The 14,596-nt window shown below is 48.5% G+C and overlaps 1 protein-coding gene across 1 annotated transcript; it reads right to left on the bottom strand.

Moving 5' to 3' along the window:
- Positions 1-1,654: 1,654 nt before the first annotated feature.
- HEPACAM (hepatic and glial cell adhesion molecule) lies at positions 1,655-14,165 on the bottom strand. Its single transcript, XM_021696506.1, has 7 exons — positions 14,081-14,165; positions 4,843-5,184; positions 3,841-4,122; positions 3,468-3,561; positions 2,856-2,929; positions 2,487-2,557; positions 1,655-1,957 (listed from the first exon to the last, which is right to left on the bottom strand). Exons 1-7 carry the CDS (start codon positions 14,163-14,165, stop codon positions 1,655-1,657), a joined length of 1,251 nt encoding a protein of 416 aa, XP_021552181.1.
- Positions 14,166-14,596: the final 431 nt, after the last annotated feature.

Below are 14,596 nucleotides of genomic sequence, written 5' to 3'. Positions count from 1 at the left end.
CCAAGCCTAAGCAGCCTGCACTCCTTCACCAAGTCCTGCATCTCCCACCTGCCTGAGCAACTTTCCTCTGTAGGCATGATCTTATTCGGGGTGAGGCACCTGGGAAAGCTAGGGGAAGAGTTCTGGCTAAGGAGGGAAAGCTGCAAAGGCACAACTGCTCAAGGAGCCTGGAGAAGTGCATAGAGACAGGGAGCTGGGAGGGGCATGCTGTCGAGATAAGGGTGAAGGGGGCCAATTAGAAATGTTGTTGCCCTTGGGGCTGGAACAAAAAAACCTGCCTCAGTGTGGAGTGGTGGGAGACACAGGAGTTTCTCTGTGGGATGGTGGAGAGTCAGGGCTGGAGCTTAGGAGGTTGGGGAGGGGCCAGGGATGCAAGGACCCCTACAGGCATCAGGGAAGAGAGGTTAGAACACAGAGGCCCTTACTTCTCTTACAGCTTTTTAATTGCCCTCACTCCTCACACAGATTATTTTCTCTCCTGCAAACTGTTCAAGAGGCGGTGACATGGCATGGTCTGGCAACGCAGTGGCTCAACCTCTCTGTATTCTATGTTTGTGTGATTAAGAAGTCTGCCCTTGTCCTATCTCCTGGGATCCAAGCATCTGGGAGCAGGGCAGGTGGGAGCCTGGAGGCCAAGGGTTGGATCTTGTCTCCCTGCTGTCCTGGGGAGCAAAAGCCTCCTCCTCCTCCCCTTCCCTACCATTACTCTGCAGACTGGAACCTTATTCTCTTACAGCTGAAGGAAGCCCAAGGACCTTTCCCAGGGATAATGATTGTTTAAAACTCTTGTTTTGTAAGGAAGCCAGGGAGAAGGCATAGGTGTGAGGGTTTCAAAAAAAGTTCTTCACTTGATCTAGCTTTCTGGGTCACGGGAGTGAGAACCCCCTTCTTTATAGGAATAGAGAAGGAAAGAAGGCTTGGTTGCCACTGAGGGAGGCTTTGGGAGGAGGCCAAGCACTGGAGGCTTGAATTCTTTGCCCTTGCTAGGGCACAGGTCAGGGGTCAAAGGAATGAACTTGACTCCTGCCTCACCAACTGGTACATACCCAGGTACCAGGTGCCCAGAGAAGGGTGCTATAAGGCACTGCCTTCACAATGATTTCCCGGATTCTCAGAACAGTCCTCTGTACACCCAGTAACCGGCATCTGACCTCCCCTTAGTTTAGGACAGTTGTTCCTTTTGGGTAAGTGGCCTCTCTAATCTGAGCTTGTCAAGAAAGTGTCCCAGGAACCAGGCGTTCATTCGGAGGGAAGGTGGGTGGAAGCACAGAGCTCCCTAGGAAGGGCACAGGATAGTCACGGGGGTTAGGTTACTGATGTTAGTTTCCATAAGACCCTTGGGGGATTGGGCCAGAAATTTAAGAATCTATATGGTCCTAAGAGGGCACAACCCATACCCACTGAGAACACAGCCGGTGAACCAGGAGCAAATGCGGCCCGCTTTCACCACCTGAGCCACTCCTGGCTGCCCCACTGCGTCCCCCACCCGCGCATGCTCACGCTGGCCCCCACGCGAGACCCACGCGAGACCCACGCGCCGCCGCCGGGACCTCCCCTGGTCCCTGGCGGCGGCGGCGGCCGCGCTCCCCCGCCTTCTCCGGGCACCGGCCGCTTTGCTGGGCGCCCCCCCATGCCCCGGGGGTGCCGAGGCGGCTCAGGCGCTGATCTCCACCGGGCTGGCCTCGTCTTGCTCGCGGATCAGGTGCACGCCCGCAGTCCGCAGTGTGCGCGAGGCGCTGCGCGAGCGGCCGGGCGAGCTCGGGGCCCGGGGCGGCGACGTGTGCGTCCGGCCGGCGGCGGGGGAGCGCGCCGGGGAGCGCGGGTAGCGGCGGGCCGAGCGGATGGGCAGCCCCGGGGAGCGGCCGGGTACGCCCGGCGACACGGAGTAGCCCGGCGGCCCGGGCTCAGTCGCGCTCCGAGGCTCCGGGGCGGGGTTCTCCTCGGGCTCCGGGGAGTCCTGCAAGGACACGCGCCGCGGGGGTGAGCGCCCGGTGCGGGGCGCGGGGCATACCGAGCTGAAGGAGCAGGCTTCCCTCCACCCTCCCACCTGGTGGAAGGCGGCAGACAGAGGTCTGGTTTTTCTGGTCACACAGACCCTTAGCACGGTGTCTGGCCCGTAACAGGTGCTCGGTAAAGGCAGCAGTGCATTAACTTGAGTGCTCTGTCCCCTTATTCTCCTCTTCCCACTTGTCTTGGACAGTCTGGGACAGACTTAGTTGTAGAACAGTGGGGAAATCACCAGAGTTGGTATCCACAGACCTAGGTTTGAAGCCTAGATCTGCCACTTAATGTGTATTTACTTGTTTGATACTGGGCAAGTCATTTCACCTCTGTCAACCTTATTTTTCTAAGCCCTAAAGTGCGGGTGACACAAATATTTCTCAGGGTTCGTCTGAATGCTATAAAGAGATGGTATGGCTATGGAGCACCAGAACGTGGTAGGGCTCACTGTGTATTTGTGGGGACACCAGCACAAGTATGCTCACCTTGTCTTTCAGGATATACAGTGCCATGGGGTTCTTCCGCTCCTGCTCACTGCCTCGTGGGAGGGTATCTGCTGCACAGGGCGAAGAATGGGGGTGGCTGGCCCAGTACGGAGCCCTTTCCACCAGCCAGCACCTACACTCTTTGCTCCCCAAGTGGCCAGTATGGCCCCGCCACAACCTCCACCAAAGGATCCAGAATACCTGGGGTCCTACCTTGGCCGCACCTCTCCCTGCTCTGCAGTCTTCGTGCACTTGGTGGAGGAAGGGGCCCTGCAGAGCTGGCTTCCTTGTGGCCCAGTTCTGCCTTTTCCCAGCAGCCCACTGATCTGAGTGACGATGGGATGAGTGAGTGGGTGGCTGGGAGCTCACCTTCTGGTTTCAGATGGTCATCATTCTGGTCCATATATTCCAGGGAGCTTTGCTTCTCCAGCTTCCTCTTCTTCCTGCAAATCAACCCAGCATCCTCTGTACAGAGTTGTTGCGTGTGAGCAGGAGACAGCCTGGGGGCAGTGTCACAAGTGCAATCTCGTGGCAGTAAAAGAGGCCTTGTAACAGGATGGGCTGGGCGCAGTGGGAGTGGCAATAGTCCGTGAGCTTTGGAATGAGTCGCATCTAGGTTTGTGTCCTGAGTCTGTGGCTGACATCACGGGCAAGTCACTGAACCCATCTGAGTCTGTGTTATTATCTGTAAACTGCGGATAATCACACTTAAAAGGCAGTTCATTAACCACAACCACCGTGGCGGCCCACAAAAGGTGCCCTAAGCGAAACCATTGTTTCAGCGCTGGGGCTTTTGGGGGTTGTGAGCACAGAATATAGTTCCATACGCAACACATGCAAGGCTAAAATGGATCTCCCGGGAAGAGGTGCAGGGCCCTGGGGGGGGGATAGGCCTTTAAGAGACTAAGACTAGAGCTTGGGGTGGGGATGGATTGAAGGATTAGGGTGCTCAGGGTGTGGAACTTGAAGAGTTACCCAGACTTTTTGGAGGGTTTCCAGCAGGCACAGACTGTCACCAAGGTCACAAGGAGGAAGATGCCTCCTGTGGACAAGATGATGTAGAGGGAGCTTCTTCCTGGGGAGAGAGGCAGAGAGGTGGGAGAGACTTCAGAGGGGCAACAAGTCTGGTGAGGAGAGCTCCTGCAGCAGAAGGAAGAGAAAAGGAGCCCTGTGCAGCATGGCTGGTCCGTGGTGGAGCTTGCTGAGCCCACTTCCCACCTGTTGCTGGCTTCCATGGAGAGCTGGCCCATCCCTGCCTCTCATCCCTGCACTCTGTCTGGGATGTCCTTAGTCCCTCACAGCGCCCGCCTCTCGGGATTTGGAGTCCTGAGGGCGAGCAGACAGGGAGACTCACTGTATACGGTGATCTTGATGGGCAGGCTGCGGCCCTGGCTGATGGGGTTCTCCACCACACAGCTGTACAGGTCATCGTCCTCCATGAGCACACGGGTGATGGTGAGCACCTTGTGGTCAGGGGACAGGAGCATTCTCGAGTCATTGAGGAGGGGTTTGCCATCCTTCAGCCAGGTGTAGCTGGGCTTGGTGCCATTCTCGTGCGAGCAGTTCAGGGTGAAGGCCTCGCTGAGCTCCAGCACCGTGGTGGAAGCCACTAATACCTGTGGCCTGGAAATGGGCACTGAGTCCCGGAGGGGGGGGGGGGAGTGCTGTGAGCCAGGGGCTAAACAGCGTCTCCCCTCCCCTTCATAACTCCCTGCCTTGCAACTGTCGCAACTCGATTTGTGGTCTGAGAGGCCCTTCGGGGATCATCAGTCCGATCTTTCCCCATCATCCACTCATTCATTCATTCATTCATTTCTTCACCAATTATTTGTTGAGCATCTACTAAGTACAGAGGGTACAATGCTGAGTAAGACAGCCATGGTCCCTGCCCTCACGGACCTTCCCTTCCTTCTTCTCAAATGCCTTTTCAGGATGTCTTAAACTGGCCCAGCCTGGAACATATTTCAGTTGGGCTAAACCCAGGTTCCAAATGTCTGGGTTCCAATATTGGCTCTATCTCGTACTAGCTGCATGACCTTGGGAAAGTTAGTCAACCTCTTTGTGCCTCAGTTTCTGCATCTACAAAATGGGGATAATTATATTAACTATACCTACATTATTATCAGCATTAAATGAGTCAAGATATGCAAAACACTTAGAATAGTTTTTGGCACTTAGTAAGCACTCTATACGCGTTTGCGTGTCCTGCCTGCCAACTTCTAATGCCCGACTGTCTCACTCTCAGCTCCCAAGCGGCTTCCGTGTTGGTGTTCCCGGGATCTGGCCAGCGCATTGGGCAGACCCTCCCCTAATCCCAGGTACCGGCCCCGCCTCCTTCCCTGTCAGAGCACCTTACCATCCACAGTGAGGTTGATGGTCTTCTCCCCAGTGAACGTGTCATCCGTGATGGAGATCTCAACCTCATAGGTGCCCTCGTCGGCCAGCTGCAGGTCACTGAGAAGCAGGGAGCCATTTTCGAAGAGGCGGATGCGGTCTCGGTAGTCAGGCCGTAGGGTGCCAATGACCTCTGTGCCGATGGACTGTACCACGGTCACTGGCTTGTCCCGCTTCAGCTGCCACTTCACCACGGGCTTGTCGCTGCTGGTGCTGCTGTACTGCACAGAGAGCAAGGCGGGCTTCCCCACCGTGCCATGGATCAGGCGCACCGGGCTGGTGATGTTCACCCCCTCCAGGGGCTCTGTGGACAGAGGCCCACGGGGAGAGGGCAATGTCAGGCCCTCGGCTCCCTACCCCTCTGCCTCCTTTACGTCCTCAGATGTCTTCATGCCTCACCCTCTGGGCTCTTCACCTCCTGTCAGTCCTTCCTTCTTACTCTTTGATGCCATCTCCTCTCCCATGATAGCTCTGGGCCCCTCTGATCCTCCATCACCCCTCACACCCATCGCATTGCCCTCAGTCCTTCTTCTCGCTGGCTCTCTGCCTCTGGCGGTTTTCTCCACCGCCTTCCTCTTGAGGAAGACCTCCAGCTAACCCACGCACTCTATGCTCCATTCACAGAAACATTGATTGAGTACTTCCCACGTGCCAGGTACTGTTCTGCCCTTGGGATATATCAGTGAGCAAAACGGACAAAGATGGACCTTAGGGTGAATTTGTCAGGTTTGCTTCTTGATTGGGGATTGGGAAAGTAAGGAATGGAGAAGCATGGGAAGAGAGATTCATAAAGAAGGGAGTGTGTCACAAGGCAGTGCCAATGAAGGGGAAGTTTAGGGGCCAGAAGACAACTAGACCATTCTTCATTCATACCAAGAGTCTCCTCTCTCCTTGCCCCCGCTGCATGGAACACTTTACTAGGCCTACCTGGGGCCAAAGAGTTCTGCAGCTGAGTAGTTGGTTTTAGAAATACACCCAGTCCAACATGCAACCCCTATAGAAGAGGGATTTGGGATGGGCAGAACAAAGAGTTTGGAATCAGAAGGCCTTGTAAGATTGGGCTCCACCACCTACAGCCTATGTGGACCTAGGCAAGCCATCATTCTAGGCCTCATTCTTCTCATTTAGAAAATCAGGATATGAGCAACAACAAGAACAACTGCCTTATCAGGTTCACAATGGAAAAGCACAATACATACGTCAGTTATTGTTGTGTAGTGGAGAGAACACAAGAGTGAACATCAGAGACCTGGGCCCTTATTGTTGACTTAGGACCTAGGAGAAGTCACTTACCTGTTTGGGACTCAGGTAGGTAAAATAAGTGGCAAACTTGATGTTACATCCATTTGTCAGCCCTGCCATTCTGGGATTTTACCATCTTGTCAAATGGTTGCCCCATCTAGAGATGCATCCCATATTTCAGAGGTCTCTTAGGGGGCTTCGGGGCCTGAACAGATGCCATTCATTGGTGTTACATGGCCTTGTAGAGCAATATGACCACCCAAAGACGGTCTTCTGGAGAGGATGTCAGCTGGGAGCAGGGCTGAGTTTACCTGAACAGACACTTACAGGTCAGATTCTCAGTCCCCCTGCACCCCCGGCTGCTCTCTCTGATGGTCACTGCCTCTGAAGTTCCCTCTCTCTTTCTCCCACTCTCCCATTCTGCTACTGTTGTTTAAATTTGGGGAAGTTAAGTTGTACCTTTCCCTTCCTTATTCTTCTACTTGTGCTCAGAGGACGCAGACCAAGCCAGGAGGGAATTAATTTAAAAGGTGAGTTGTGGAGATCAAAGCAAATGTAATAAACCTATTCAGTCCATTTTTGAAACAAGTTCTTTGTTAAAGAGTGAGCTCGTCACCTTTGGAAGGGATGGAGGAAAGGCCCATTGCTATTCTTTCACCTCTCTGTGCCTCAGTTTACTCCTCTGTATAATGAGGTTGTGGGGCCAGATGATCACAAGGGTCCTTTTTAGCTCTGACATTCTGTGATCCATGACCTGCCAGGTATGTTAGAATCATAAAACTTTAAAAGTGGAAGAGACTATTTGAATGATTAAAACGTCCATATGTATGAATATGATATGCTTGTTATTTTTTAAAGATTTATTTATTTATTTGAGGAGAGAGAGCACGCAAGAGAGCAGGGGCGGGGCAGAGGTAGAGAATCTCAAGCAGACTCCCCCCCCCCCACCCCCGAGCACGGAGCCCAATGAGGGGCTTGATCTCAAGACCTGAGCTGAAAACAAGAGCCAGTGGCTTAACCGACTGAGTCACCCAGAGACCCCTATGCTTGTTATCGAGAGGAGTCTTGATTTGGGGGAGGTATAATGGACAAAATCAAATATTTTCAAATATTTTTTATTAAAGATATTGTTGTTCCCATAAAACCATGTATAAAAATGAAAACAAAATCTAGTTCTGGCTCACAGATTCAGTAGAAGAGGTGGTGGGGACCAGACTCCGGTCCTCCCCCATAACTTGGGGTACTACTAGGAATCCCTCTGGCTCTGTGTATCAGACTGATATCCATTTGCTCACATAATACTTAAGACTTCTTCCAGCTCTGAGGTTTCTGTGATTATTTAGATGGGATTTCCTGCCTAGCAACAGCTAGGTCCCAGGCTTGGCTTGATTTAGAAAAGCAAGCTTTCAGAGTTCCCTGGATAGGCAAATAGACTTTGGAATGTGTGACTTGAGGTGGCCCTGAGAGAAGTCATTGAGTTTCATTAAAGGCCATGGTGGTGATGAGCAAATGGTTGGGGAACCTCTATTCAGGACCCAGTCGGAAGCAGTGGGGTATGAGCGCATGAGGGTTGTAGATGCAGAACCGTCCTGCATCAAACTTTGAGGGTTCTCATTTCCTCCTTCCAGGAGGCTAGGGAGTGACAGTCCCAGCTCCAAGGAGAAGTGGAAGAGATTCCCCTTCCTTCCATCTTCTCTGGCCCTCCCTTGAGCTTCCCCCATTTCCTGTCACTCCCTACAAGGTCCTAGTGGTCCTTTTGTGATGTCTTCCCAGCTCAGGTCAGTTCTTTCTGTCAGTTTAAAGTTGATTCTTCTGCATAAAAACATTGGAAAAGCTACAGTATATGGATTGCCTTAGGCTTCACCCTTCTCTGGGTGGGTACCTTCCTCGTGCACGCGAACACAGGTATGCCCACGAGTCGCAGGGATGTATGTACTCATGTTCAGAAATGAATGGAGCAGTCTTTCTGAGAAGCTGACAAACAGAGTATTTTGCTGAGCAAACACTGTTTCCAAAAACTCTAGCCAAAATTGGAGTTGGTATTAAGTTCAGGGTTCCACAAATTTCAAGGGACACAGAGAACTGGGACAGGAGCCAAAGCAGGACACAGAAATGAGGAAATGGCTATAACAACTACAATCCACAGTGGAAATAAAAGGGACTAGGGCTATTCAACCTTGAGAAGCGATTAACTTAATCATGGTCCTTGAGTCTCTGAGGCATCATTATGTAGAAAGTCTCTGTTCCCACTGGAGGCTGAACAAAAGGAAATTGACATCACAGCAAGATTTACCTGTTAAACTGTGCCATACTGGTAAGTGGCCCCTCTCAAGGAGGATTTTGACCAGCGGTGACAACCAAGAAATGTTAAGCTTTAAAATATGAGAAAGTATATGCTAGTAACGCTGGGTTCCCTTAAGAGCCTCTCCTTTTAAGGGAACCATCATCTGCTTATTTTCCTATGCTCCTTTATGCTTGGCACAGTTTTCCTTTTACCAGTATTTGCCTGAAATTTTCCTTTTAAAAGTGTCAATGAGACAATGCCAAACACATATTCTAGGATTTGGTTTTTATACACCTAATCCATACTCGCTAACACCATGGGCTGCAGTTATATCCTTCTTTATGGGTTTTTTGTCTTGTTTGGGTCTGTCACCACAAGGAAGTCCCTTTGGCCATCACAGATACTCTTCTCTGGCCTTTCTTCAATTCTATTATTTCTTTTTTGAGGTGCAGTGACCAGAACTGCATACAAGAATCCAAGGGTGGCCCACAGCATGGTTTTCTAAAAGGAAAACATTTTGCTTTCTGATTTGGGTTCTTAATGTTCTTCCTAGGGGACAATGCTCTGAGAACAAAGCCCTCCTCTGCCCCGTCCTATAGGTGCACCACTGATTACATACTTGTTGAAGTTACCGTGTTGTGTTCTTTTGTTAGTATCCTGTTGAGGCCTCCAAGGGCCAACACGAGTGAGAAATCATTTTAAGTGTCAATCACTCAGGAACACAGGAGAAAGCCAGGAAACAGAAATTGTGAAGAAGGCCCTTGGGATCCAAGAAGAGAAGGGTCTTTGTACCTTTTTATCTGTACTTTAAAGAGTGTAGATGTTCAGTAATGTGTATCTAGCTAATAGGTACTAAGATGGCACATAGAGATTTTCCTTGTTTTAGATCAGAACAGGCACTATTGTTAAGCTGTCATTTCTCCAAAATTGGCTTATAAATTCAATACAATATCAATCAAAATCCTAGGAGGTTAACTTTGTGATAGGGCACAAGAATAGACAAACAGATCAGTGGAATAGAACAGAGAGTCCAAAAATAAACTTATATATGATCACTCGACTTATGACAAAGGTATGCTGCAGTGTTCTGGGGAAAGGATTCTTTTTCCAATAAATGGTGCCAGGCCATATAGGAAAGAAATGAATCTTGATCCTTACCTCACACCTTACACAAGTTTCAATTCTAGGTGGACTGTGGATCTAAAGTGAAAGGTAAAACAATATTTTTTTAAAAAAGAAAACATAAGAGAATATCTCCATGACTTGAGGGCAGACACAGATTTCTTAGACAGGACACAAGAGTGGTACCCATAACAGAAGGAAGTGATACATTGGACACAATGAAATTAAGAGCTGTTCATCAAAAGACACCATTAAGGGAGTGAAAAGGCAAGCTGCAGGGTGAGAGATATTTGCAAGGCATGTATCCTATAAAGGATATTTTGTATCCAAAATATATTTCTTAAACTCCTACAAGTCAATAATTTTTTAAAAATCCAGAAAACTTAGTAGAAAAAGCACAAAAGACTTAGAAGAGGTACTTCACAAAGAAGGATATCAAAATGGCTAATAATGATATGAAAAAGATAGAACTTCATTAATAGTAATAATGGAAATGCAATTTTAAACTGTAATTTCATACCACTTCCTACTCACTAGGATGACTAAAATAAAAGAGAAGACACAACTGTTGGTGAAGATGCAGGGTATCTGTAGCTGCTGGTGGGAATGTGGATTGATACAATCACTTTGAAAATTGTTTGACCATATCTACTAAAGCTAAACACACACACATAACTCAGCAGTTCTACTCCTAAGTATATCCCCAAGGAAATGTGTACATCTGTTCACCAAAAGACAGGTACTAGAATATCTTAACAACTGTATTGATAAAGCCCGAAACTAGAAACAACCAAAGTGTCTATCAAAGTTGAATAGATAAATAAATTGTGGTATATTCATACAATGGAATACTATACAGCACTGAGACCAAACAAATTACAATTTCAACAACAACACGAATGAATCTTATAGATTTGGTGTTCAGCAAAAGAAGCCAGATACAAAAGAATCCATGCATATGATTCCATTTATACAAAGTTCAAAGACATGCAAAATTAATCTGTATTAGAAGTTAGGATACCACTGTAACCCAGGGGAGGGCCACAGTAACTGAAATAGTATGGGTGTGCTTCTGAGGTTCTGAAATGTTCTATTTCTTGATCTTGGAGGCTGATTACATGGCTTCATTCATTTTTTAAAGGTTCATCAAACTGTATCCTTATGTTAAATGCATTTCTGGGCATAACTCTCTGTCAGAAGAAAAAGATAGCACCTACAATGTGGAGGTGATCTTAGGACTAAAAGGGTAAAACCCAGGTAAGGGACTTTTTCCTATTGGGTCCCTAGAGGATGGAATAGTTCTAGGATTCCAGAGAGTAAAATTTTGCCGATCAGATTATCTAGATTTAAGGCATGCCATATTTATGTCCGTATGTCGGTGTCCTAGCCTCTAGAAAAACTTTGTTTGAATGTTTCATGATTTGGGCTGTGATCAGTTTAGGAAAGCCTCATTTGTCCGTGTTAGGGACAAGGCATTGAAGACTGTTACTTGCCCCCTTTAAGTGCTAATCTTAAAAACTACATTTCCCAGCCTTCCTTGCAGTTAGGTATGGCCATGTGACTCTCTTCCAGACAATAGAACCAGTGGAATTGATAGGTACCACTTACAGGCTAGTTTGGAAAAAACCTCTCCTGTTTTTTTGTTTCTTTTGTTTGTTTTAAATCCTCTACCTGCAAGAAATGGGAGAAAAACCTCAGGGTGACAGGGTGACTAGTGGAAACACATGTCAACTTGGTCCCTGAAAACTTCACAGAACAGAGTTCTTCCTCATCCTAGGCCTAGTCTGGAACTGCATTGTACTACTACAAGGTTAGTGCCAGGAACTTAAATTTGGGAACTTGTTTGTCACAGAAGCTGGCATTTTCCTAAGTAATATGGTGAGCATGGCAGAAATTCCTTGTAGAATCTCAGCTCTTTATTGTTCTTGGGTCCACAGCAATACAATGGCCTAATCCTACACTTACTTCTTACCCATCATAGGTCATAACTAATATCCTATCAGCATAATTTATATGTTTTGTTATATTTATTGGGTTATATTTTCCCACATAGAAGATCCTTGGTCACCTTTTGATTTTACCTGGTCACACTGACTGACAAGATCTTTCTATAATTTTTGCCTTACCATTCTATGACCTGAAGGAATTTAAGGACAGCTCTGACTTGTATATTTCACCGTGCACTTTGTATTCTCTATTCACGGCCTCCATACCTTCAGCTTTCATGATTCCTTCCACTCATTGTAATTTCCACTGAGACCACTCTCACTAAGGTTAATCGTTATCTCTGAATTGCCATATCCAACAAACGTTTTTAGTTGTAATATAATAATACTAATAGTTGAGATATAATTGGCCCTTGGTATACTGGACCTCTTTGACACATTTGATGCTGATTCTCCAAAAAACTCCCAACTCCCTTGACTTTCTGGACACCACAGCCTTCTAGTTCCCCTCTGTCTCTCTCACTGTTCCTTCTTGGCCTCCCTGATGGGCCTTTTTTCCCTCTACCTTCCTCTACAAATCTTGGGGTTACTCAATGTTCCATGTTCAGCCCATTTTCTCCTCCTAGGTGATATTATCCATTCTCATTGTTTTGGATTTCACCTATAGGCTGAGAGCTCCCACCTCAACCCTGACCTCCCTGCCCCCCCCCCCCCCCCCTGCTTTAGGCTATTTCACATTTTCCCACAAATGTCTCATAGACATTTCAACCTCAATATGGACAGTACTCATTATCATATATCCAACCCTATCCCAGCTGTCATTTCAGGTTTCACACAGAAATCCTACCTCCCCACCCCCGATCCTCTCACTTCCTATCGATCACTAGGTCCTGACTTCCCCTCCAGAATATTATCTCCACAATGCCTCATTCCCCCTATTTTTATCCTAACTCCAGCTCATGTTATTTCTCCCTTGAATTATTGCAATAACCTTGTTATGGGTTAAATTGTGCCCCCACCCCCAAATTCATATGTTGAAGTCCTAACCCCCAGTACCTCAAATGTGACCTTATTTGGCAATGGGGTTATTGCAGAGGTAATAAGGTAAGATGAGGTCATACTGGAGGAGGATGGGCCCCTAATCTAATCTGACTCATGTCTTGATAAAAAGTGGAAATTTGGATGCAGACACAAGCATAGGGAGAATGTCCTGTGAAGAGACAAACCCTGCTGCCGCAAGCCCAGGAACTCCCTGAAGCTAGCAGAGAGGCCTGGAGCAGATTCCTCCTTGGAGCCCCAAAGAGAATATGACCTTGATCTCAATCTTTTAGCCTGCAGAACTGTGAGACTAGACATTTCTGTTGTTTAAGCCACCCAGTCTGTGGTTCTTTGTCACAGTGGCCCTAGCACATGGATACAGGCTTCCTTTCCTATCTTGTTTGCCTCCAGTTTCTTCTCCAATGCCTCGCAGCAGAACGAGCTATCTGAAACACAAGTCTGGTCCTGCCAGTCCCCAGATGAAAAGCCATCCAATACCCCCTTGCCCCCTTCACTGTTTGCAGATTATATCCCACGTTCCTTAGTATGGTTTACAAGGCTCTTGCCCACTTAACATTCTCTTCTCCAGCAAGGATGAGTGGCTGGACTGCTCCCAAACCCATGATGCCATTTCAAAATGTTGACCTTTGCCCATTTCCCCAACTATAATGCCCATTCCTGCATCTACCTATTTTTTTCATCCTTTAAAATTTAGTGCAGACATTCCCAGGACACCTCCCCTGATATTCCCCTCACCCCAGCCTGCACCGCTAGCACCTGCTTTCTGGATTGGGGTAGGCGACCCCTCTCTGGTCCTGGGCATCCTCTGTATATCTCACTCATCGCAGTTTCTGCATTTTATTAAAATGATCTCTGCATCTGTTTGCCCCAGCAAATTGTGAATTGCTAGGCTCTCCGGAATAGTGTGTGTGTGTGTGTGTATTCCCATGCCTGCGCACACTCACAGAAACTTATCTATTTAAAGTAAGATCAATTCTCTAAGGAGTTGGTAGGGGGCAGTACACAAGGTAGGTGTCTACAGCATGGGGTGAGTTATGGATGGGTTGCTGTTATTTCCAAAAACCAAAAAACTCACGATCTCCCAAGCTTATTTCATCTCCCTTGCTGTTGTACACTCAGAGCGGCCAGGGTGGGGGGTTGGGGAGGCAAAAAACCCAGATCTCCCTCACCCCTCCAAGCCCCATCATGATCCTTTGGAAAGAATGCCGGACTGGCCCACGCCAACAAGACATCCCATAAGCCCACGCCAACAAGACATCCCATAAGAAATGGCTCGCTGCCCTCTATCTAATGTACTGAATGCTGTGGGAGCTCCGAAGTCATGCAGCCTTTTGGGGGAGGGGCGCAGGGGCTGGGTGGGAGGCACAGAGAATGAAGAAATACATTAAACATTAATGCCTGAATTCACTGAGATGCTTCCCACGGGCAGCTGAGCTCTCTCCCCTCCTCCCAGATTAAAGGCATTCTGGCCTTCAACTCCCCCTCCCTCCCTTTTGCATGTAGCGGGGTCCCTCTCCAGACCCTCTCTTACCCTTCTGGTCTCCTACCTGTCTGGATCAGAAGAAGGTAGACAAAAGGAGTGAGGCTCAGGGCACTGAAGGCTCTGGACGGGGCTCCCCTTTCTCTCTTCATTTTGGGTGGCGTTCTCCGGCTCTGGTGCAGACAATTAGCATGATTTCTCCACTCTGGGCACGTCCCTTTGTACCACTCGGAGTTTCTCTGCCCGAACACAACCCTGCCAACTTCCCTCTGAATACACAGAGCCCTGTGTATTGCTGGGCTTGTTCTTTCCTCTCTTTCAGACCTGGCATTTTCTAGTTTCAAAGCACTACATCCCCGGTTCGGAAGGGGGTATCTGCTTAGGATATAATCTTCAATGCGGGTTCTAATCGGATGGGTCCCATCCGTTCTTTGCCTGCCTGTGCTGAGCCCCACTACCAGGGGGTGATGAGGATTGGGGCTCAGTGAAGGGACTGGGCTGGGACACACGCTGAACTGGATCTTGTGTCCCAATCTATCCTGTCCCACCTCACGCTCCGTGTTCCTGTGAAGGAGGGCACGTG

Source organism: Neomonachus schauinslandi, chromosome 11, assembly GCF_002201575.2.
Source record: "Neomonachus schauinslandi chromosome 11, ASM220157v2, whole genome shotgun sequence".
In the NCBI taxonomy this organism is placed as follows: domain Eukaryota; kingdom Metazoa; phylum Chordata; class Mammalia; order Carnivora; family Phocidae; genus Neomonachus; species Neomonachus schauinslandi.
Note: the sequence above shows the minus strand (reverse complement) of the source record. Positions and strands in the feature narration are given on the sequence as shown.